The sequence below is a fragment of the Dermacentor variabilis genome, chromosome 10 (genome assembly GCF_050947875.1).
Source record: "Dermacentor variabilis isolate Ectoservices chromosome 10, ASM5094787v1, whole genome shotgun sequence".
NCBI classification, from domain to species: Eukaryota; Metazoa; Arthropoda; class Arachnida; order Ixodida; family Ixodidae; genus Dermacentor; species Dermacentor variabilis.
Genome location: NC_134577.1, coordinates 68,335,406 through 68,357,173, shown reverse-complemented (window position 1 = coordinate 68,357,173; position 21,768 = coordinate 68,335,406). Strand labels below are relative to the sequence as shown.

The 21,768-nt window shown below is 44.9% G+C and overlaps 2 protein-coding genes across 3 annotated transcripts in view; one reads left to right on the top strand and one right to left on the bottom strand.

Annotated features, from left to right (window-relative positions):
- Window positions 1-16,625, top strand: part of LOC142560685 (tyrosine-protein kinase transmembrane receptor Ror-like) — a 325,714-nt gene extending 309,089 nt beyond the window's left edge. For both annotated transcript variants that reach the window (XM_075672939.1, XM_075672940.1), the window contains 5 exons: window positions 585-821; window positions 3,970-4,171; window positions 4,900-5,041; window positions 5,806-6,045; window positions 8,332-16,625. In XM_075672939.1, the coding sequence (XP_075529054.1) occupies window positions 585-821; window positions 3,970-4,171; window positions 4,900-5,041; window positions 5,806-6,045; window positions 8,332-9,054 (1,544 nt within the window). In that variant the 3' untranslated portion in view covers window positions 9,055-16,625. The remainder of the gene's footprint in view (window positions 1-584; window positions 822-3,969; window positions 4,172-4,899; window positions 5,042-5,805; window positions 6,046-8,331) is intronic.
- Trs31 (trafficking protein particle complex subunit 31) overlaps window positions 1-21,768 on the bottom strand; it is a 106,578-nt gene that overhangs the window by 23,197 nt on the left and 61,613 nt on the right. The gene's annotated exons all lie outside the window — the stretch shown is intronic.

Below are 21,768 nucleotides of genomic sequence, written 5' to 3'. Positions count from 1 at the left end.
GCGCTCGTAACTGCAGTTAAAAATCGAGTTGTGGGGTTTCGCGTTCCAAAACTATACCGAAGCTGCACAGTATGTGGGTCACGAGGGCTGCCGTAGGGGTGACGGCTCTGGAAATAATTTTGAGTAGATTCTTTAAAATTTTAAGGTCACCTGCGGTTCTTCAACGTGCGCCCAATGCACGGTACACGGATGTGCTTGAAGAATGGGGCCGCCGCGGCCAGGATCGAACCTGCTACCTCGTGTGCAACTGCGATGCGCCATCCACAGCGCTGTTGCGGCGGGTTGCATCGCAGCAGCCGTCGAGGTGGCTCAGTGCTGGTGGCATTGCATCTGGTAGCGGGTTGGGCTCTCGAAATCCATAGCCGAATTATATGGCGCCGTAATGCAAAAACACCTCTTTACTGATATTTTAGTGCCTGTCAAAATGCAGCATCATATGAGCGGTAATTAATGCCGCTGCGTCACGTGGAAACGTGGCAAGCATTTGTTCGTATTAAGTGCCCATTCGTACCTTTTTTTCTCCCTCACAACCGCGATCGTTTCAAGTACAATGTGCTGATGACCGGCCATTCGATTAATCGCAGAGGAAGGCTGCTACGTGCACGGCGGCGAAGACTACCGTGGCGTGGTGGCTGAGACGGTGTCGGGGCTGCCATGCCAGCCATGGACGCACCAGATCCTGTTCTCACGCATCGCCGAGTACCCGGAGATTGTGGGCGGCCACAACTATTGCCGCAACCCGGGTGGCATGGAGAGCCAGCCCTGGTGCTTCACCTCGGGCGCCGTCGTCAAAAAGGAGATCTGCAACATCCCCAAGTGCGGTGAGTGTCCTACACCGATGCGGCACACCCTCGATGGGCTTACTCTATCCCTCCTGCACCACATTATTTTCGAGAAGACAACTTTGCCTAACGACGGCATTACAGCATTGAACAGATGGGTACATTAATACACTTCTGTACACATACGCTGTAAAAGTTTTCAGTGCAGTGAGCATTTCATGTGTTCAATTAAGACAAGTGCTTGGACCTTTTCCAAAGGCTTCATTGAACACAAAGACCTTTCACAACTTCGTGTTATGTTCACACAAACTATCGGTGATCACAAGTGTTTTGGCAAGTAAGCGCAAGAACTATTCTATGGAATAATGGAGACACAAAGGTACTGATGACACCACCTTGCACCACCTAGTTCAATTGGAGGACAGAAATGTGAAATTTCAATGACCACGTTCTACTAAGCTGCAAATGTAAATGCACTGGAAGCACCAACCATTAACGTATATAGCTTTCCTTTTTTTTCCATTTCAGCAAGGACACTCGTGCAAAAAAGAATGTTCATAACATCTTGTTGAACAAAGTGTCAGGGGATGCGCCTACCTGGGCTGCTACAACTTGTAGCATTGTTTAGAGGGTGCTGCAGCCATCGATCAAAGGAGGCTAGCTTGCACATGTATTACTGTATTTACTCACATAATGATCACACTTTTCTTGTAAAAAAAATTGATGTGAATTCAGGAGTGCGATCATTACATGGGAGAAATTATCCGTGAGAAGAAACTAATTTTTTTTCATCCCGCATTTGCTGCGAGATGAACACAGGTCAATAAACAGCCGGTTGCTGCTGTAACAGTGTGGGACAGCAAAACAAAAATGGCGGCCGGCGGAGCAAGCCAAACGTGCCGAACGCGTTCTTTTTTCTTCTAGTGAGTACACTGTGTGCATTGAAACAGTTTCTTCGATATCAGTAATGAATAACATCGTTAATGTCAGAAAGTCTGCGGCAATAACGTAGCCATGTCCACTATGAGGGGACAGAAACAGAGATGACACGCTTAGCTGCCAGGGACATAGAAACACATGGCGGGCATGCTGCGAAAACTGTGGCACTTTTCATCACTACTATCCTAACACGGCATGTTTCCACTAAGGGTGGACGAATATCTTAGCTGTATTACAAGCGTCGGCATATGAATACGATACACTTCTAACCTATGAATAGGGTACACTTCTAATGTATCAATGTAAATGTGGCTACTGTCATTGCTGCTCGCAATTTCTTGCGTGCCCATTAGTGCGAAAGGCGCCTTCTTTGTTGTTGTTGACCATAACCATTAAAAAGCAAACAACTAATAAAGCCAACGCAAGTCTAGTTGTATATATATATTTTGTTATGGAAGTTCAGAAAGTGATGAAAGGTATGAAATGGGACATCTGCTTAAGGATGTCTTGAAGAGTCGTCCATGTAGCATTCGACATCATTCGACAGATGGTAAGCGCGACCATCATTAGCTAGACTTGGCACACGATATATCGCTGCGGCAAGTCCGGGGTGCGATAATTACAGAGGAAAGAAAAGAAAATATGACTTTTACGACAAAATTCAGGGGTACGATCACTATGCAAGTAAATACGGTAGTGAGTACAACTGGCACAACTTTGAAAATTCGTAATGATAGTAGGGCACTAAATGCTAACTTTTCAATTACGACTCATAGTAACTAAACATTGCGCATAACGTGTGCCGTTCTTTAACAGCCAAAGCAATGAAACATGGCAAAAATCCTTGCACCGATGCTTCATGAACCATAGCTTTTCTGTTATTCTGTTAGAGCCCTATAGCTGTTGTGAATGCATCTATAGAATCATCATCATCATCAGCCTGGTTACGCCCACTGCAGGGCAAAGGCCTCTCCTATACTTCTCCAACTGCCCCGGTCACCATGCAGTTATCCGAAGATACTACACAGCAGGTGCAATGTGGCTGGTTTAGTGGCTCGGTATGGTGTAGCTTAAAGAACACAAAAAGGCTACCGCAGAAAAACATACCTCCTGTAAGAGAGGAGAGTGTGGGGGTGACCTACTGGTGCAATGACAGCTCGCGGTATTTTCGGTGTTGGGAGGAGCCGCAGTTGCTGGTAAGAGCACTACACTTCACTGCCACCTATGTGGTACATCATGAAGCTAGAAATGGCAGGACAGTTAGTTGGACGGCCTTATCGGGCAAGTTGGTGGCCCTGTATATTTTCCTGCATGGTGTCGGCAGATATCTCAACTGGCAGCACATGCAAGCTGTGCAATCCAAGCTAGAGCTGGTATTTGAAGCATGCGCATAATTCCAATGGTTGCTGGATCACTGGGGCATTGTCAGTAGTGACCTTTCTGATGATCCTGCCCAGTCGGCCCATAAAGATACCCAGACAGTTTGCATACCCTTCTTGAGAATACGCTGCGAGTGGTCTTGGTTTACTTTCCCAGACTAAGATGCAAACTTTTTGGGACACTCTGAATATTTCAAGCTGTTTGTCTCCACAAACTTGACTCTTCAGTGACGCTGAAAATGCCATCACATGTTTCCCACTGGGATGCAGCCCTACTGTGCTGCATCTGGTTAGCAGTGGGTAATAGGAAAGCCTACTCACTCATTATTGGAATGGTGGACACACATGCATGACTCGTGAAACTGCGACGAGACAATTGAACAAGCATTGTGTTTTTGTCATTGATATGGCATTGAACAAGACGTTCTTTGAACTGTGTTACACCGCCTAGATCATAGGCCTTTTCCCGAGACAAATAATCTTACACCATGGCCCCACATATTGCGGGTTGACAAAGCAATGTGGCCGTAACTGCAGTTTATATACTATATATAATCAACTGGCCCCAGCGAGTGATTGTAGGTGTGATGCATGGCCGCACGTGTCTGCGCGGCTAGTGCCTCCCTTTTTGCTTCTTCTTTCTTTTTGTCCCGTAATCCCGTGTAAGACAGCAAACCAGACATGTCTGGTTTACCTTCCTACCTTTCCTTTCCCTCTCCTTCTCCTCCTTTTGACACCATCGTCACTGCCTACTGACAGAGTTACTACTCAAAAATTATAACTCGAACAATTTTGTGAATATGCAATTAAGTGCACTTCAACTCGAATAACTTTGTGATTATGCGATTGGGTGCACTCCCAAATTCCAGTGGACTACCTGTGGCTGTACATCCTGCTGCCCAGCATCGCCACCCTGGCCCTGATAGGCCTCCTGCTGGGCATAGCATGCTTCCGGCGCCGTGCAAAGCCGTCACCGCCACCTTCAGCTAAGAGCTTTGCAGGAAAAGCTGCCCTTCGAGGGCCTGCCCAACAAAACCTCGAGCTGGGGCGACTATTGCCTCGGCCAACAAGGCAAGTTCTTTTTCATGTTGCTTTAGGATGCGTCAAACAGTTATGTGCTACGAGGCTTCTTTGTAACTTTCGCCTTCTGTTAGAGTGTAGTTGTTCATCACATATTCGATTTCCCTGGAATGACACAATGGCTGGGCCACTTTATTATTGTCGGCAAGTAAAACTGCTGCACAACTGAATCCACTTGCCGGTTATCTCGAACCTAGCGATACTGGATCCGGATGTAACAAATGATTGGATATAACGAAGTAAATAGAAAATATTTCTCATCAATATCACCACGTGACAAATATTGGACATAATGAAGGTATTTTCGTGTTGAATGCATCTTTCGTATAACGAACCTCTCAATTTGGCTCTGTACATACTCTGCAAAATGCTACTGTACATGCAAATTCCGCAATCTTATTACTTCATATGATCCTATTCCGGTCATGCCTACACTACTGCTTACTTGACAGCCAGTCTGTTGCTTTCACAATATATCGGTTATTTATAGAGAATTGATATTTGATCTTTTCAATCTGTGATGTTTCTGTTCCACTGTCACAGCTTTTGTGCATGACTATCGTCTCAGGCGGGAGTGCATCATCAGGCATTGCCGCCTCTTGTACTTCCTTGCACAGTGCAAAAATGCACACTCGAATAAAGTCAACCAAAAAGGAGCTGATGTTCGCTTAAGCCTCTTGGCTCCCTCCAGCGCTTAACATTCTGCGATCCTAAACCAGGGCTCCTGAAGTGCCAGCTGCACGAATCCGTTTCCACGAAGAGCTGGGTGAAGGAGCATTTGGCAAGGTGTACAGAGGAGAGATGCTACCCGCCAAGCGTGACTGCAGTGCTCCCGTGCCTGTGGCCATAAAGACATTGAAGGTAAGGGGGCTGCTTTGAATTTGAATGTAATCTGATCTGAGCGTGCCTGAATTCGTTGCGCAATGGTCGAACTGAATGGTCTTGGAAGTGCCCAAAACCCTGAATTGGGAAGTGCGTGTGTGTGCTTACCTTCTTGCTCCTGAAGTCTCTGAATACTATTCCTATCCTCGCCAGAGCAGTCAAGAGTAGTTCTGAGCAAGTCTTCAGTGCACTAGAAATTTTTTCGAATGGCGCTTCTCTGCCCGATGCAGTCTGTGTTGCCAGTAGCAGTGGTGCTGTACTCACTATCGAACGTTCACTGCAATGAAGCTTGTCATGTGCCAGAGCACAGCCGGGTCTAACCCCAAGTGGGGGGGGGGGGGTCATTCTGCAAGTACCCGCCCAATGGACTGTCCATTTCAGCTGCTGCTGATTGGCTGGAGCTGTACGAGTGAGGAGGAGATCGGCTGGGGAAGCCCGTCTCCTTCACAGGGGTACCCCAGACTAGCCAATGAGCACATCAGAAGCCGAAATGGAGAGTCCACTAGATGGACACTCACAGAATACCCCCCCTCCCCCCCCCCTAGATGCACACTCCAGACACACCACACACGTGCACCACACAGGCCGCGGCTGGAGCTACGGTTTGCTAGACATGTTCGATAGTGAGCGACACCAACACCGCCGCCACAAAGCACCACGTCGCGCACCACAAAGAATACGCATGGAGCGTGTCGCTAGGCAAACTGCCCACATATTCTAGCTAAGTATCGCGAATGATGCAGGAAAATGCGGCCATGAAGACGCAGCAGGACTTCCAGCGGGAAGCCGAGCTGATGAGCGACCTGCAGCACCGCAACATTGTCTGCCTGCTGGGTGTGTGCACCAAGGAGGAGCCCCTGTGCATGCTCTTTGAGTACATGCCTCACGGAGACCTGCACGAGTTCCTGGTGGCGCACTCGCCGCGCTGCGAGGGCGCCGCTCAGGTGCTCGACCTGGCCGACTTCCTACACATCTCTAGACAGGTCTGTGGTGCCTTTTTATTCTCGATTTAGTAGGGACTTCCATTTGCCGATACACTCATGGAAGACATCTATTGCTATGTGCTACAATATGTCCCTTTGTTATTCCCCCAGCAAGTATAATTTTATGGGGAAAAGCAGGGAATAATAAATGTTTAGAAGCTGAGCATAAAAACTACTTACAGTGACCACAATATAAAGGTGCAATCTGCTTCAACACTATTTACAAAACCTGACACCCTTATACTGTTTTATGATGTAAATTTTTATACTGTGGGTTGCTTGAGTTGATGTCTGAGCTGATATCTTGGATATGCAATGTCAATAGGAAAAGCCAACTGCTATAATCATACAGAAGCTGAGCTCTACATTGCTGCATGCCAATATATAGATGCTTATACAGTTTCCGTAACTTCATACAGCTTAGGAAATTACATACATCCCTCATTTCCATCTGGGAACTGCATACACTATCCACAACGTGTGCAAGAGCAAGCTTATCCCACTGTCCCATCAAAGTGAACATAGGCAGTGACAACGATGGGGGGGGGGAGGGGTCTGAGCCCCCTCTGGAGCTTTCTGGGAGGCGCCGAGGCCCCCCTCCCCCCCCACACACACACGCACACCTAAAGTGCCATTACCAGAGCTTTGTCACCCACATCATTTGAGGTTTCTTTTGACTTTCCTCGACCTCTTGCATGTTACTGGGGCTAATAGCTTACTGCATCATTGTTGGTGTGGACGTGAAGCTTTTCATTCATACTTTCGCTTTATTTCTGCAAATCCTGATTAGAAGCACTAGCGGCGGCTGCCTCATCCATATTTTCTCACTTCGACATTGCTTTACATTTCTACTGTAAACACCATGCACATACACCATATATTTAAATATACACACAGGACAAAGTTTCTTATATTTTTGAAAGAGATGGAGGTAGAAAATTAAAAATTATTTCTAAAGGTATGGATAAAAGAATGACTATGTTGCTTTATGTTCACCATGCTTCAAATGGCTTTGCATGCTTTTTTGACCATGAGAAAAAAAGCCTATAGAATTTAGAGAACCCTTCTGCAGTGTCTTTTATCAATGGTGTGTGGAATGCTCATGAATGCTGTGTCTCAGTATTGCTTCTCTTTCCAGTAAGCAGTGCTAACGACTCATGAAAAAAATATATTTCTGATAATTTACAACATTTACTAGGGATCGAAACATCGTCAGTTGCATGCAACGGTCATAAATATATATGGGGTGCCCCAATTAACTATTGTGCGCCAAGATTTAAAAAGAGAGCAATGCGTTACTCGAACAAAACCTAGTGCATATGGTTTACAGTACAGTGGAGTAGCTGCCAGTAATTTTTTGTTAGTGAGATTTAATTAGGTATTTGTAATTAATTATCTAACTTGAGGCATACTATCCTAATTATCAAAGTGTCAATGAGGCATCTGTCTTGGTACATGATAGTTGGGAAACACTGTATGATTCACTCAGTAACCAAAATGAGACCAAGCAGGATTCACTCAAAATAACAACCAGCAGCACTCATGCGCACCAGCGCTTATACTCGGACTCAGAGAAAAAGAAAGAAAAAGAGAGAGAGAGGCTGCATTTTCGCCAGAAAGACAAAGCAGTATTAGTGATAGCAAAGTATACAACAATTGCACGAAGGATGGTTAAACCACCTAGAGGACTTGGGCTGTGAAATTGAACTGTCTGCTACTATGAGGTCTTGTATATGTATACGTACTCGTATAACACCATCACTTCTGCGCTCAATTCTTCAATGTCAAAGGAAGGCTCTTCAAGTGCAAGAAATATATATATATATATATATATGGAGTTCGGAAAGCTGATCTGGCCCCAGCTTCCCCTGGAAAAATGAAAACCCTCCACCTATGTCATTGAAGAAAATGGCTCGGCACTATCAAGCCCAACCATGAGCAACCATGAATAAGATAGCCGCTATTGAAAGGTTTATGTTATCACATTTTCTATTCCTCACAAACAAACACATTACCTAACTCAAAGGCATCAAAAAGTTGGCTTTCCCGCAAAATGCGGACAGTGCATGTCGCATGTTAAAGTGCAATATGAACAAGAAAAATTTTTTTTTGTATTAGGTTAGATCAAATAAGACCCTTCCAGGTAATGTGCATACAAATCCTTATATACAAAACTACAGTATTTGCAGGGCACTGATTGCTTCATTGCACCTACTGGCTTGCAGGATAATCTGCTGTATACGATAAGTGTGCACGGTCTGACTGTCAATGTCATGTGGTTCCCAGGTTGCTGCCGGCATGGAGTACCTGTCGGCACACCACTACGTGCATCGCGACTTGGCAGCACGCAACTGCCTCGTCGGCGAGGCGCTCACAGTCAAGATCTCCGACTTCGGCCTGTCGCGCGACGTCTACTCGTCCGACTATTACCGCGTCCAGTCCAAGTCCCTGCTGCCGGTGCGCTGGATGCCACCAGAGTCGATCCTGTATGGCCGCTTCACCACTGAGAGCGATGTGTGGTCCTTCGGCGTCGTGCTCTGGGAGGTGTTCAGCTACGGCCTCCAGCCGTACTACGGCTATGCCAACCAGGAAGTCATCGACCTGGTGCGTGCGCGCCAGCTGCTGCCCTGCCCCGAGGACTGCCCGCCGCACCTGTACGCTCTCATGGTTGAGTGCTGGCACGAGGTGCCCAGCCGGCGGCCGCAGTTCCGCGAGCTGCACGCACGCCTCTGCTCGTGGCAGGCGCTGCACGCACGCAGCGCCAGCCTCAGCACCCACGGCAGCAACCACACGGGCTCCACGTCGGTCAGCCACAAGGGCGGCGGCAGCCCGCTCCTGGGCGGACCACCCGGAGGCCCCATCATGGTGGACAGGCCCGTAACGCCGCTCGGAGGTGGAGGGATGACCCGGGGCCCACCCTGCCCGCTCCAGAACCCACCGCCCCCACCGCCGCTGTCGCATTTCGGGCCGCCATACAATGCGCTCGACACGAGGGTCTCCAAGGTCTGACAGATCCCCCGCAGCTGCTACTTTGTGTGAGCTGCGTAGATCTGTCTCGCTCCCAGAGGGCATTGCTGATGATGTCTTGCCTCAGGGATGTTGCAGTGAAGTTTCAACGCTGCGTTACCCACCAATGGGCTCGCTACGTGGAAACAGACTCGAGGAAACCACCACTGCCAAAGCTGCGAGAGTTGGTGCTCATGCATGGCTGCTACTTCTTGTGAGCTTAACGAACCCTTTCCCAGTTGGGTGCCTGCTGTGTGCACCCACCACAGAGACCTTGTAGTACCCTCACGACGGCAGAGTGCCGAGTAAAACTTTGGCACTCGAAACCTTGACAACTTGAGAAATCAGCAATGGTAGTCGTGAGAACTGCTCATGCCCGGCAGCCGAGTCAAGTGCCGGTCCCTTGAACAAACGGCTGCAGAAGGTTTCCTTGGGACGTCGTCGACAACAGAGCGAATCGCGACTGTCTCGGCGGCGGCAGTGTGGCGCGGCCTTGTGCCTTGTGTGCCGCATTGAGTGCTTTGACAACTGGTGAACCACCGATGAACTAACCTTAGCAATGGATGCAGCACCCCGAGCTTCAGCAACGACGCCTCGGAGCGCACATGAACTTGGCCAAAGTCAGCTGACACTGCCACAGCAAAGGACGATTTGCGCAGAGCGTGCGTATGCTCTTAAACAGCGAAAAAGCACGCCACACGAGATAGAACAAAGAATCACAGAAATGCTTCTCTACCATTTATAAATTGCACACAGTACCGTGGATATTATGAAACGTGTCAGAAGAATACTCATCTAAATGAAACACTTTTGTGTTCATTTGTCTTAGCATGGGTAACATATTTTCCTTCAAACGAATCCTTCAAGTTTTTTTTTTACTGCCGCAGATCGATGATGACGCACGTATGTATATCTGCAATAAGAGACGTGTTCCTAAGCTTGTTTTGATAAGGCAGCAAATATTTTGCATCACTGTCACAGTTATTTCCTTTCTGGCATTGAACACATACACTTCAGTTTGCCTTGAACGTGTTGCCGGTGTACTTGGAGCAATCAGTGTGCCAGTATTAATAGAAACAGCTGGGTGCTATTTACAGTCAGTACTAATGCCACATTTCCAAGCATTAATAGATGTGCAAAAGATACCGCCTCACGGTGTCTTGTTTTCCAGCTTCTGCAGTGCTAACATTGTCCAACATACAGCACAACACAGTAAGAGTCAAAGGTAAACTGCAACAAAATTTAACTCTGGCTGAACTGGCAAAAAATGTGCGTATATATATATATATTATTTAAGCAATCTCAGCAATGTTCGTACAATTCTAATTTTCTCATTAGCAGCCCTTAAATAGCAGCCAAGCAGATGATGCTTTCACCCGGTGGTTAGCGGATGTGGTGTAAGTCCCGGCACATTGCCTCAGGGATGCTTTACCGCACCATGGGCAGCCAAGGGCGGCACCTAATCTCAGAGGTCATGCCAAGAAGCTGCATGTTCCAAGTCGTGCGTAACTTTCAGCAAGCAGTAATGGTGTAGCTTTTTTTCTGTTTCAGTATCAAAAACATCAACTATAGTAAGCCTTTTAAAAAGCATCAACTTGTATTTCAAACGTAACATCTTGCATGGAAGCTGCTCTGTATTGACATACTAATTTGAAGCTAGGCTTTTTTACGCAGCCCGCAATTTTGTTACAGTTGACCTCTTAAAGGGAGCCATCTCGTCTAAGACATTAGGTGTACTGTTTCCACGACGATACTCACTTACATCATGGCATGTGATGGCTTTCACAGTTTTTCTTATTTGGCAAAGCTTAAAAAGAAACCTCTGTTAACCTAAGCCTACATGCAAATTGAAATGATCACACTTTTTACTCTTTGGGAACTCAGCTCCCAAGAAACTTCCAGTCGTGCCCATGGTAAATGCATCCACTAAATTTTGCAAGTGCTAAAGGTGCTGTGCGATATGTCACTACAATGTTGACCATATTTATGAAAATCCATTTCATTCTTTGTTCTTGTAGTTAAAAGTAGCGTGAAAAAACAAATTGCAAGAAAGGAACTAAATACCACTCACTTGGCCTGATTTATATTCAGTGGCATGAGCTAAATGGGAAGAATATGTGAACAGTACATGCACAAATTAATTGGCTATCATATCAGCAGCTGTCGAAAGTTAATGTCAAGGAACACAATCTTTACAAGTTCATAGACAGATTGTCAATACGAGCGCTCCGGCTTTTTTATGTACGTATGGATCCTACCTTCACCAAAAATCTTAATCTAGCAAAGTGGGTGCTTACAGCTGCTACGTTCTTGTTTCATTATTTTTTCTTACTGCCTTCAATCATTGGACTTAGAGGCCACTTGGTATGAGAGAGAAGTATTGGACAATAAAAAATGAAATGGATTGATGCCACCAACTTCTGGCTATGTGTATTTTAACAGAAGCCAGTTACGATAGAGAGAGGCATATACATGGGAAGACCTGGAGAGCTAAATTCTGCCCCGTGACAAAACTCTGCATTGCACAGATTCTCCACTGGAAGGCAAAATTTATTTACACCCGCAACCATACTCTGCATTGTGCTGTACTTTAAGCTCATTGAGAAGACCTAAGGTAAAGCAGGGGCCTTACCTGTCACATTTCGGTCACCGTCACGGCACCAGCAAAACTTAAATTTAATCTCACATTTGAATACCACCACATTTACTGATCCACTCAAAGGCGTACGTGTTCCTCAATCGTGACTCAATGTTTGTGAGCAGGGCCACTTGTACACTCACATTTCAGTGCGAGCATGAATGCACCTCAAGAACGCCAGTCATCGCTGCAAGAACCGTGACATGCCATTTACATAACTTTACACAAATTGATTTTACAGTGACTTTTTACTGCCTTTTCTTTACACATAGTTTACAAAAGCGTGTTTACAGCCCATTTGTAGACAAATATATTATTGCCAGACTCTCTTTTGTTACGTGAGAACCACCATGTTTGTGTTTTTACCCATTTGATGTTGTGCTGTCACTTTGTATTGCCAGAACTTGCGTGACGTGGTTCAAGGAGCAATAAGAACACTCAGATCACACCAAGGGCACACCACGAAGCTGTTCTGTCATTCATAGCAGCCTTAACAGAAAAAAAAAATATGCGGTGCTCCTTCTGACACACTCTTCTGTCACATTATTATTCTTTTTATTGTGCCATGCGTTATTCTACAGAAGAACATGTTTTGTGCAACTAGTCCCTTAGTAGTAAACACTACGTGTAAAAAAAAACAAAAGTTTAGGTGCTTATCTTAGGAGAAGCCGTGAAATGACTTCAGACATTGTTACGAAACTATGCGAGCAGTATCCCATGTTTTTACATTCGTAAACCTGCACCAGCAGTTACGCAACCCTTAGGAAAGAAAAGTGAAGAAGTATAATGTACCCACATCCAGATATATATGATGCTCAAATTTATAAACTCAAGGCGGCACAAAGTGAAAACCCAGAAGCAAGGTTTTGATTTGAATGTTCTGTCGCAGAAGGGCTTTTGGTTGTGGCTTCACAGCAGTGCAGACGGCAACGCCATGAACAAAACGAAAGGATTCAAATTCGTTTACAAGCAGCACTGTACTTTGCGCTTATGTAGTTTGATTTCTTAGAGTGGGCCTTAAGAGAAAACGATTGAAGACAGGGACAGGCCCGCTGATTAACTTTTTATAAGTGTTACACCCATAAATAATTTGCAGACACTAAAGGGCAAGGAATGCTTAGCTCCTTGCCAACTTCTTCATGTTGCTGGTCTTTGTCAGAATCACTCAAGCGTGATCCGATAAATTGCTGAGAAAAACTGCACCTTCCCCAGCTCCTCAGAGTGCAGATAGCGTTAAATAGCATGTTGACTATTATTTTTGTGGAGCATGCATGCACTTTAACCTAGTATACAACTCAGTGTTCGAACAGTACCGCCATGCACTTCAATGACTGTTTCGTTACAATGTTCTGAAGTCTCTTCAAGGCCACATTATCTCTGCTTTTGATAAAAACTTTTATGGGTTGATGATATTATATACTTAAAGTCTGCACAGTATACAAGACGTGTCCTGTCAGGACACAACAAGGACATTAGATGCGACAACCTCTTGCATAGCGGCACTGTCCGGCCAACGTTAAGGCCAGGCCTGTGATGTCTCCTTGCACACGCTCTTGATGTGAGAACAAAAGAGATACGAACAACGAAGCAAGTCTCTGAATACCAGTAGTATAAGCAATTTTGCAAAAGGAGTGCTATCTCCACTGGTGGTTATAGAATAGATTCTTCAAACAATCTGTGAATACTTCACCATGTAACTTGACTTTTACTTAATGTGTGAAAAGCCTTGATTTCAAAAACAGAACTCCCATAAAAAAAAAAAGACGGAGAAGGCTTGCACACTGCAATATGTTTTAGCTTTCTGTGAGCACACAAATATTTCAAATTTTCAAAAACAACACAGGAGTTCATTGGAGCGTGTATGTGCGCAATGGTATCAGCGATGCTTTCGATGTTGTTTGCTGGAAATGTTAAGCCCCATTTGTTGCTACCCGTCTTCGCACAGCCAAAATACATGGACACGTGTGGAGCGTCCTGGTATATTATGTATGAGCACAAGGAAAACATATCACCGTGCTACTAGCAACACATTATGCATCAAGAAGTACTTGTGGAATGCAGCTACTATGGCTGGGAGGTTTGCTTGACGGTGCAGTCGAACGCTGTTATAACCAAGACGCACCCACTCTGAAAGTATCTTTGTCACATCTGATATTTATTATAAGCATCTATACCTGTCAAACTCTAGTGTTGGTCAGACACGATTTAGATTTACTTCGTTATATTGGATGATTAATTTTCTCCCTGTTTGCTATATCCAGGTTCGACTCTGTCAGGGCAAGCATGCTTGTGAGTATCTTTGAAGAGCGACATAGTTTCGTAGACTTCACCAGTCCAAACTTGAACAGAAAATTAAAAATTTCCTTACTAAGACGTGTAGTCAACAGACTACATTACAAATTAATGCTTCCTGCAGGACTTCACAGTGAACATTACTTTCATGGGTTGCTGCACAAAAAACTCAAATTATTGGAATGTACAAAGCTTAAGCAATAAAATGCGCAACAGTGGTATTGGAAAGACTCAACTCGTCTGCAAAAGTTAACACACGGCGGGATCCATGAAAGGGCTGGTTATCTCTACAGCCTCGGAATGCAGCCTCGTATCTGGAGTTCTTGCCTTTACTACTGTATACGAACAACATAGTCCTGGACAGTTTTACTGGCTATAGTCATAAAATGCTCAGAAATTCGTTAGCATTTTTCCAGATGCTACGGTCCATAAACTTATACACTTGACAGTACCATTGGTACAAATATAAGCCTAAGCAAGTCGGTAACAACTTAAAGATTACAGTAAAGATTACGGTTGCATAAGCTGCAGTTACCGGGAAGCATGAGAAGCAGTCAGGGGCCCTTTAGTGCTATCCCGCTCTACTCTTAAAGGCAAAGCTTAAGCGTAGGCCAATTTTTCAAGTAGCAATGTGCGTGGGTTCACAAAGAACAGAACGCACTACTTATAACATAAATATTGATGTCACCTATGTGTGTATATATATCTAAGGAAAGGAAGGGAGCACCCCATTCAATTTAGCATACGTGCAGCAGATTGTGTAAGCAATGATTCAAATAGCAGGCTAGATGTTAAATGAAATTGCAGAATTTAACGTGCTAGAATAATTTCAACCAGCTGGGGTTCTTTAACCCCTTCCGTGCCACATTGTTATCCCAAATTCTGACCAAAAATGTCCAAATTATTCTGAAACACCCTGGGCACCAACAAGTTATGCCTCCTCGGAAAGAATAATCTCGCTTCTGCTTCCGCTATCAAATTGACTGCGTGCTGCCACCTACCAAGAGTACGAGTAAGCACTCGGATAAAACTAACCTCATACATGGCATTGCTAGAAAATGCAAGATGTACAGCTGATGAGCTGAGCTCGCCTTTGGCCGTTTTTACCAGAAACGCATGGACGAAACCAGCTCGTCTGAGCCACAGAAGGAGTTAACGTGCCCCTAAATATAAGTACATATGTATTTTTGCATTTCATGTCCATTGGAACGCAAATGCAGCCGGGAATCAAACCTATGACTTTGTGCTCCGTGTAAGCACACCATGGTCACTGCTAGGTTAGACAGAGTTTAACCCCTTAAGTGTTTTAATACTTTGACCGAAAGTGACCTTATTTTTCTTTGTTCTTTTTCATCACTTATTTTCAAACTTCAATCAATCGAAAACCCTTCTAAAGCTATATAGACCAATTTGCTCAATGTTTTAAATGTGAAAATGCTGCACCACTGCCGGGCTAAGTAAATGTCTTTGCTTTCCAGATTATCGCTTTAGGTAGAAGCGATGAGAAGACTATTATCATCCTTTTAGCTCGAATAAGAAAACTCTCGTGCATTGCTTTCACTTATGCTTTCACTGTCAGAATCGCGCGGCTGCTTTCACTTGCACGTCCGACTCAATTGCGAGCTGTCAGTGGCAGACGCCATCATTCCAACTCGACCAAATGGTGCAAGAAAACAAACAACGTGCTGCCATCTAGGTAGTAGAAAACAAAACACCGCAATAAATTTGCCCCTCAAGCGCTTATGAAGTGGCTGCCATCTTATGTTGCAGAACAATAAGGCAAAATCAACGCAGTCTATGTACTATAAGAAAAGCGAAATGGAGGTACAAAGTTTATCTAAGTTACTTTGAAACTAGGATTATTGCTGGTGATGAGCTGAGCTCATCAAAAACAATTAAGGGGGTTAAATTATTCTCTTTAGCAATGACAAGTTCTGAAGCCTATTCAACGATGTGACCTGCCTTTTTTGATTTTGCCAGGATGTTCTGCTGGGAAACGTGGCAATTTCCCACATCATCTTGTCCTTGTCAGTCTGCTGTTGTCATTGCATGTATTGATTTCTGTTATTGCAGGAGGGGCTCCACCCACTATAACCAAACAGTCTCTTTTAAAATAAACGTTTACTCTCTCTCTCTGCAGAATGTAACGATAACAGTAGCCCCAGGCCTAGAAACCCGTGCCATAGAGAGTAAGACAATATCTGAAAGGCAATGATTGCGGCAATGGCAGCTGCATTCCACAAGGACTTACTGCAGTAGTTAGGTGACAGACATCACTACACTCACTCACACACCACAGCAGAGGCTAATGTAATAATGTGTGCAAAAACAAATGTGTGCATTTGTGTGTGCGTGCATGCGTGCGTAAGTGCATTTGCTACTTTCAGGGTGACGTCAACAGCCGCTGGCTCACGTCCCCTTCACCTCAACCCCCCAACCTGCCTTTTGCCCCCCGACCCCATGACCCTTTTGCACTTTCAGAAAGGTGCTCTCCTGCGATGCTCTTGCAGCGCGTGTGTCGAACTGTTTGTTCACATTTGTACAAAAGAAACAAAGAAAAAAAAAACAATTTGCCCGTCAGTGTCTGTGACTGGATGTGTTACTCTTTTTATACGTAAAGATTAATAAAGTTAAGTTATGGTGATTGTGGTGTTCGTCTCAGAACCTTTCATCGTGGGCAATCTCTCAATTATTACAATGTGCTCACTTTCAGTAATAAAAATAGAAATAATAATAAGCCGCTCAGCACAGCTAAGAATGTTTCGTGTAAGAATTGTGCCTCTATGTTAAGCCTTATGAGTTCTCTTCTTCAAATAAGGGCAGAAATGGCTTGTGAAATTTGACAGAAGTTGCCTTCTCTGCAAGTCTTGATTTCAGGCATTCATTACTTTGTAATCATTAATTAAATTTTCTGTTCTTATCACCTCTTGGACTGAGCTGAGTGGTTCATGCTAGTGGTTACAGCAATGTGGCGTCATCTGACCCAATGAATGAAACTGGAAAACGAAATGGATCGTTGGAAATTACAGCCCCAGAAATGACGCTCCCAGATGCCACCTAGTAAATGCCAAGAAAAACGATTCTCATATTTGAGAAGTTTCATTAGCCCTGCACCATTTGCAGAGCTACTACAGTGATAGCTATAGATAGCTAAAGTGATGGCCTGAAATACCTAAAATGATAGCTGAAGATGTGCAGTGGCTGCTTCAGATTTTGGCATACATTCCCTTAGTAATATCAGAGTCCTTCCATTTTTTTTTTCTGGTCTCGAAACTGCTGCCTCAGTTTCATATACAGCCAGCGCCCGCCGCTAGAGGCGCAACCGTGCATGAGAGGGCATGCGAACGACGCTGGGCCGCTGTGGTTGTGCGTGGGGCAGCCTCGGTATTCTAGCTTTCTCAACTTCCTCAACCGTCACTTTAGTTTCATGTAACTATTTTTAACATGGTGTATTCTTAAATTGCTGCCTGAGCGCGTCTTCTGCCATGATATGAGTGCCCGAGACGGAAAAAAAAAAAAAAAAAAGCCGCCTATAACAGCGCTTGCGGCGGTCTCAGACCAAAAGAAAAAAAAAAGTCTGGGATTTTAAGAGCCAGAACCACGATACGATTATGAGGCACGCAGTAGTGAGGGACTCAGGATTAACTTTGACCACCTGGGATCCTTTAAAATGCACCTAAATTTAAATAAACGGGTGTTTTGTATTTCGTCCCCGTCGAAATGCGTCCGCTGTACACGGCCGGGTGGTCTCGGTCCAGATTTCTTTATCATCGCCGTTCACCTGAACAGTTCGGTGGGCTCCACGCTTAATATTTTCCTGAGATTAAACACCGCGCATTCGCAACAAAGCGCCAGTGGTCCCACTTATCACCAGATGCAAACATATGGGCTGTTGCACCCCCGCATACCCGTAAGTAAGCGCCAACTCTCCGTTGCGCATAGCGCCAGATTGTTCGCCGAGCACAGCTGTTCACTTTCTGTTAAGCTGTGGCAGAGAAGGACTCTGGCTGTGGGCAGTATCTTATAAGGAGATCAAAAAAATGAAATTGTTATTGCAAAGGGCTGCTACCATAGAATACTTAATGACAAAGAAAAGAAAATGAGCTGCTCCGTGCGCTCAAGCTTTCTCTGCAAAGCGATGCCATTTCTGAATGAGATTTAGGTAGGATTATTGCAAGACAAATTTCGCTACTAAATGTCTTCGCTGCGGCTTTTAGCAACTGATTAAGGCGAACGTGAAGTGTTAGGACCTACCTGCACAGTTTAAACTAGCTGTATTGTAATTAGGCAATTGCCTTAGCAAGCAGTCGCTTTGAAGCGTCAGTAAGCCGAGCACTTATTCACGCTGCTCGTGGATTCGACACAGAAACGACGAGACTAGATATTTTGGTTTCTAATGCGCAACTATTTACAATATGTTAAAATGCTGCAATAACCAGTCCTAATATTCTTATTATGGTCGAAAAATGAAAAAAAAACTGTATAATTCGATTAAGAAAAGAAATAAAACGTGTTCGTGCAAGAACAACATACTAACGCGATCATTTATTTATCATGTAAAATAAGCGGAGCGAAATACAGACAGCACAGAGGCGTCCGGTCACGAATGGTCCACCACTCACAATGCAAGAAGTTTGCTGAAAGCATGAAACTGATATAATAAGCATAAAGAAATAACATCAAACGCGAGAGATATGCATTGGGGGGCAGGAAACAAACACAGCAAACGAATGGCAATAAATACAGAATGCACAACCGATTGTTCCCATAAAGAAGAAAGTGTAAAGCATAAGCATTTCATAACACATGACAAAGCAACTCAAAAACGAACACAAGTAGCCACATCACAAATACAGCAAATTTTTTTAAATGGCTTGTTCGAGATACCACCATTCTACTTCTTCAGCTGTTACTTGCAACACGTGTTCGGCATCGTTGTCCCACCCCGCCACTTCAAATAAACAGCCCAGCACTCGAAAAATGTCACGGCACATGCACAGAACACACCCGATCACTCAGCTCACCTCGCACTGCGCACATAGAGAAAGCTGCGCACGTGTTTCAGTGCGCGAACGATGCCCCGATGCCCTCTGTGGCACAGTGGCGCCGCGTCGCGGCACATTTGGGCAGCATATGAACCTCTCCCATAGCGTGACGGCGGAGTTTCGTGACCAGAAAAACATGGAAGGACTCTGGTAATATGTTGTGTTGGCTGGCTTCCTTGATATTCACATATTTGCAACTTCGTTTTCCCTTTGGAGGGAACCACTCAGCTAAGAAACTGTGTAATGTGACACAAAAAAGAAAACATTCTGGTGGGAGATATTGGACTGGCATAATAAAGCGATTTCTTTCACTTGATTTATGCCAGTCTTAATATCCACCATTCATGGCTGGCTGTTCGCCTTCATAATGTGGGCAGAGCACTGCTCCAACCACTAATGAAGCACGATAAGGAATGGCTCGGAATATGGTAGAATTATTTTGTTATTATGGCCCTGATCTCAATTTATGGCACTTGTATTAGTCAATCTCTTCCTGCTCCATGTCCGACTACATTTAAACTGGGGGAACATATATAGTAGTTGAGCAGCTCATCAATGTGAACTTGGAACAAACTATTATTGCAGAGGCATGATTATTACTATTACACACTATTATTGCAGAGACGAGAGCAGAGAGATGATCATTGAATGCATGTGTCTAGAGCAGTTCTACAAAAGCATCCCACAATCTCTGAAGCTGTGAGTGCAGGACAGAGGAAACAAACATTGTGGAAAGGGTGGCCGAATTAGCGAAAGAGTACACAACACATAGAAAGCCGAGCACTGAGAACGGAAGTTCAGAAAGTCGAAATGGACCACAGAAACAATTTTTGTTCAAAGAAGTATCGCAGACCAAACGACTGAAGCATGCAGACTTGGAAAAAGGATGCCACAAAAGAGCGAAGAGAAGTCAAATCGCAAAACCATCCAAAAAGAGCAGAAAAGAATTCAAATCTACCAGACCGATCCACCGCTATAAGTCCCACAAACCCCGACATATCGCTGCCAACTGCAGAAAGCCAAGGGTAGTTTTTTCCTATGTGGGCAAAAGAGAACATGGGACTTTTATGCCCATATCTTCACAACCTGCATATTAATGGAAAATCATGTCGGGTGCTATGAGACAGTGCCACCACCATGGACCTTGTCCATCCGTTTTACGTGACGGTAGATGACTTCACCGGAGAAGTACCATGGATTAAACATGTTGTGAAAGAACACAGCGTGTATCTGCCAATGGCGAAAGTCAAAATCAGTGGGCCGTTTGGGAAACTCGTGATTGAGGCTGCAGTTTCCAAATTCTTGTTGCTGCAGTACCCTTACATTTTTCTTAATTGGTTGGACCAGTTACTGCGTGAAAAGGGGCTGAAACGTGGAGAGGGCACAGTACAGGTGTTGACGCAATCCAAAGCTTGTCAAATCGCGTCGCTTTCATCTGAAAATGCCAAAGTTGCTCCAGCAGAAGTCGCAGAAGCGGTAGCCTCAGCAACAGAAACCGAGCTAGGCTCGAGGTATGAAGTGGTAGAGGAAATCTTGCCAGCTGACCAGCTTAACGAGAGCATATCACAAGGCATGTGTCAAAGTTCACGCCTGCAGGAAAGCCAGCTGATGCACTCGCAAACGAGACAGAGTCATTACTATCACAGGCCTCAAAGAACTTTGATCGGCTCTCACGTGTGGACAGAGAGTCCCTGGCAGACGAGCAAAAGAACGACGTCAGCCAAGCTAAATTACACGTAACAGCTAATAAAGGCATTGCAAAGTGCTAAGTGACAATGCAAGAGAAAGCAGGCTTGTTATATCGGCACTAAAGAGACTGAAAGGACAGGATTCTGGACCAGTTAGTCGTACCTACTAAGTACAGGGAGAATTTTTGGGGTCTCTGTCATGGAAATGGGTGGTCTGGCCACCTAAGCATAAACAAATCGAGAAAGAGATTGCTTATGAAATACTACTAGCCTGGCTGTTTCAATGACGTAGAAAACTTTGTGAGATCATGCAAAGCCTGCGAGCACTCGGGTAAACCAGGAGAAATACAGAAAGCTCCTCTAAAGGTAGTGCCCTTAATATCAGAACCTTTCAGACAACTTGTGATAGACACGGTAGGTCCTCTACCAAAGACAAAGTCGGGTTACAGGTATCTGTTTACCATGCTGTGTCCAGCTAGAAAGTTTCCGGAGGCAATCCCCCTGAAAGAACTCAGCTCAACCGAAGTGGTAGATGTGCTTTTGACAGTATTCACTTGAGTCAGGTTTCCAGCCGAAATTCAGGCGGATCAAAGGTCAGTATTCACCAGCTCACTGACTTCCACATTCTTACAAAAGTGCAGGGTAAAGTTGATACACATTTTCGTCCATCACCCTAAGTCACATAGTGTAGAGAGGTGGCATTCAGTGCTTAAGTGAGTTTTGTTCGCACTCTGTTATGAGCACCAGTGGGACTGGGAGAATTGTCTTCCAGCTACTTTGTTTGTTTTACGAACAGTTCCTCGTGAGGCTACAGGGTTCTCGCCAGGAGGACTAGTGTATGAGGGGACACTCCATTCCCCACCGAGAATGTTGAGAGAGATGTGGGAGGAAAGAGGAGAAAGTCAAACAATGGTAGAGTATGTGCTAAATCGGCTGAAAAGGCTAAGTGCAATACAAGCACTAGTTGACAAGAACATGGGCATGGCACAAAAGAATGCCAAGCTCTATCGTAACAGGAATGCGAGGCTTCGTACGTTTAACGCCGGAGACCAGG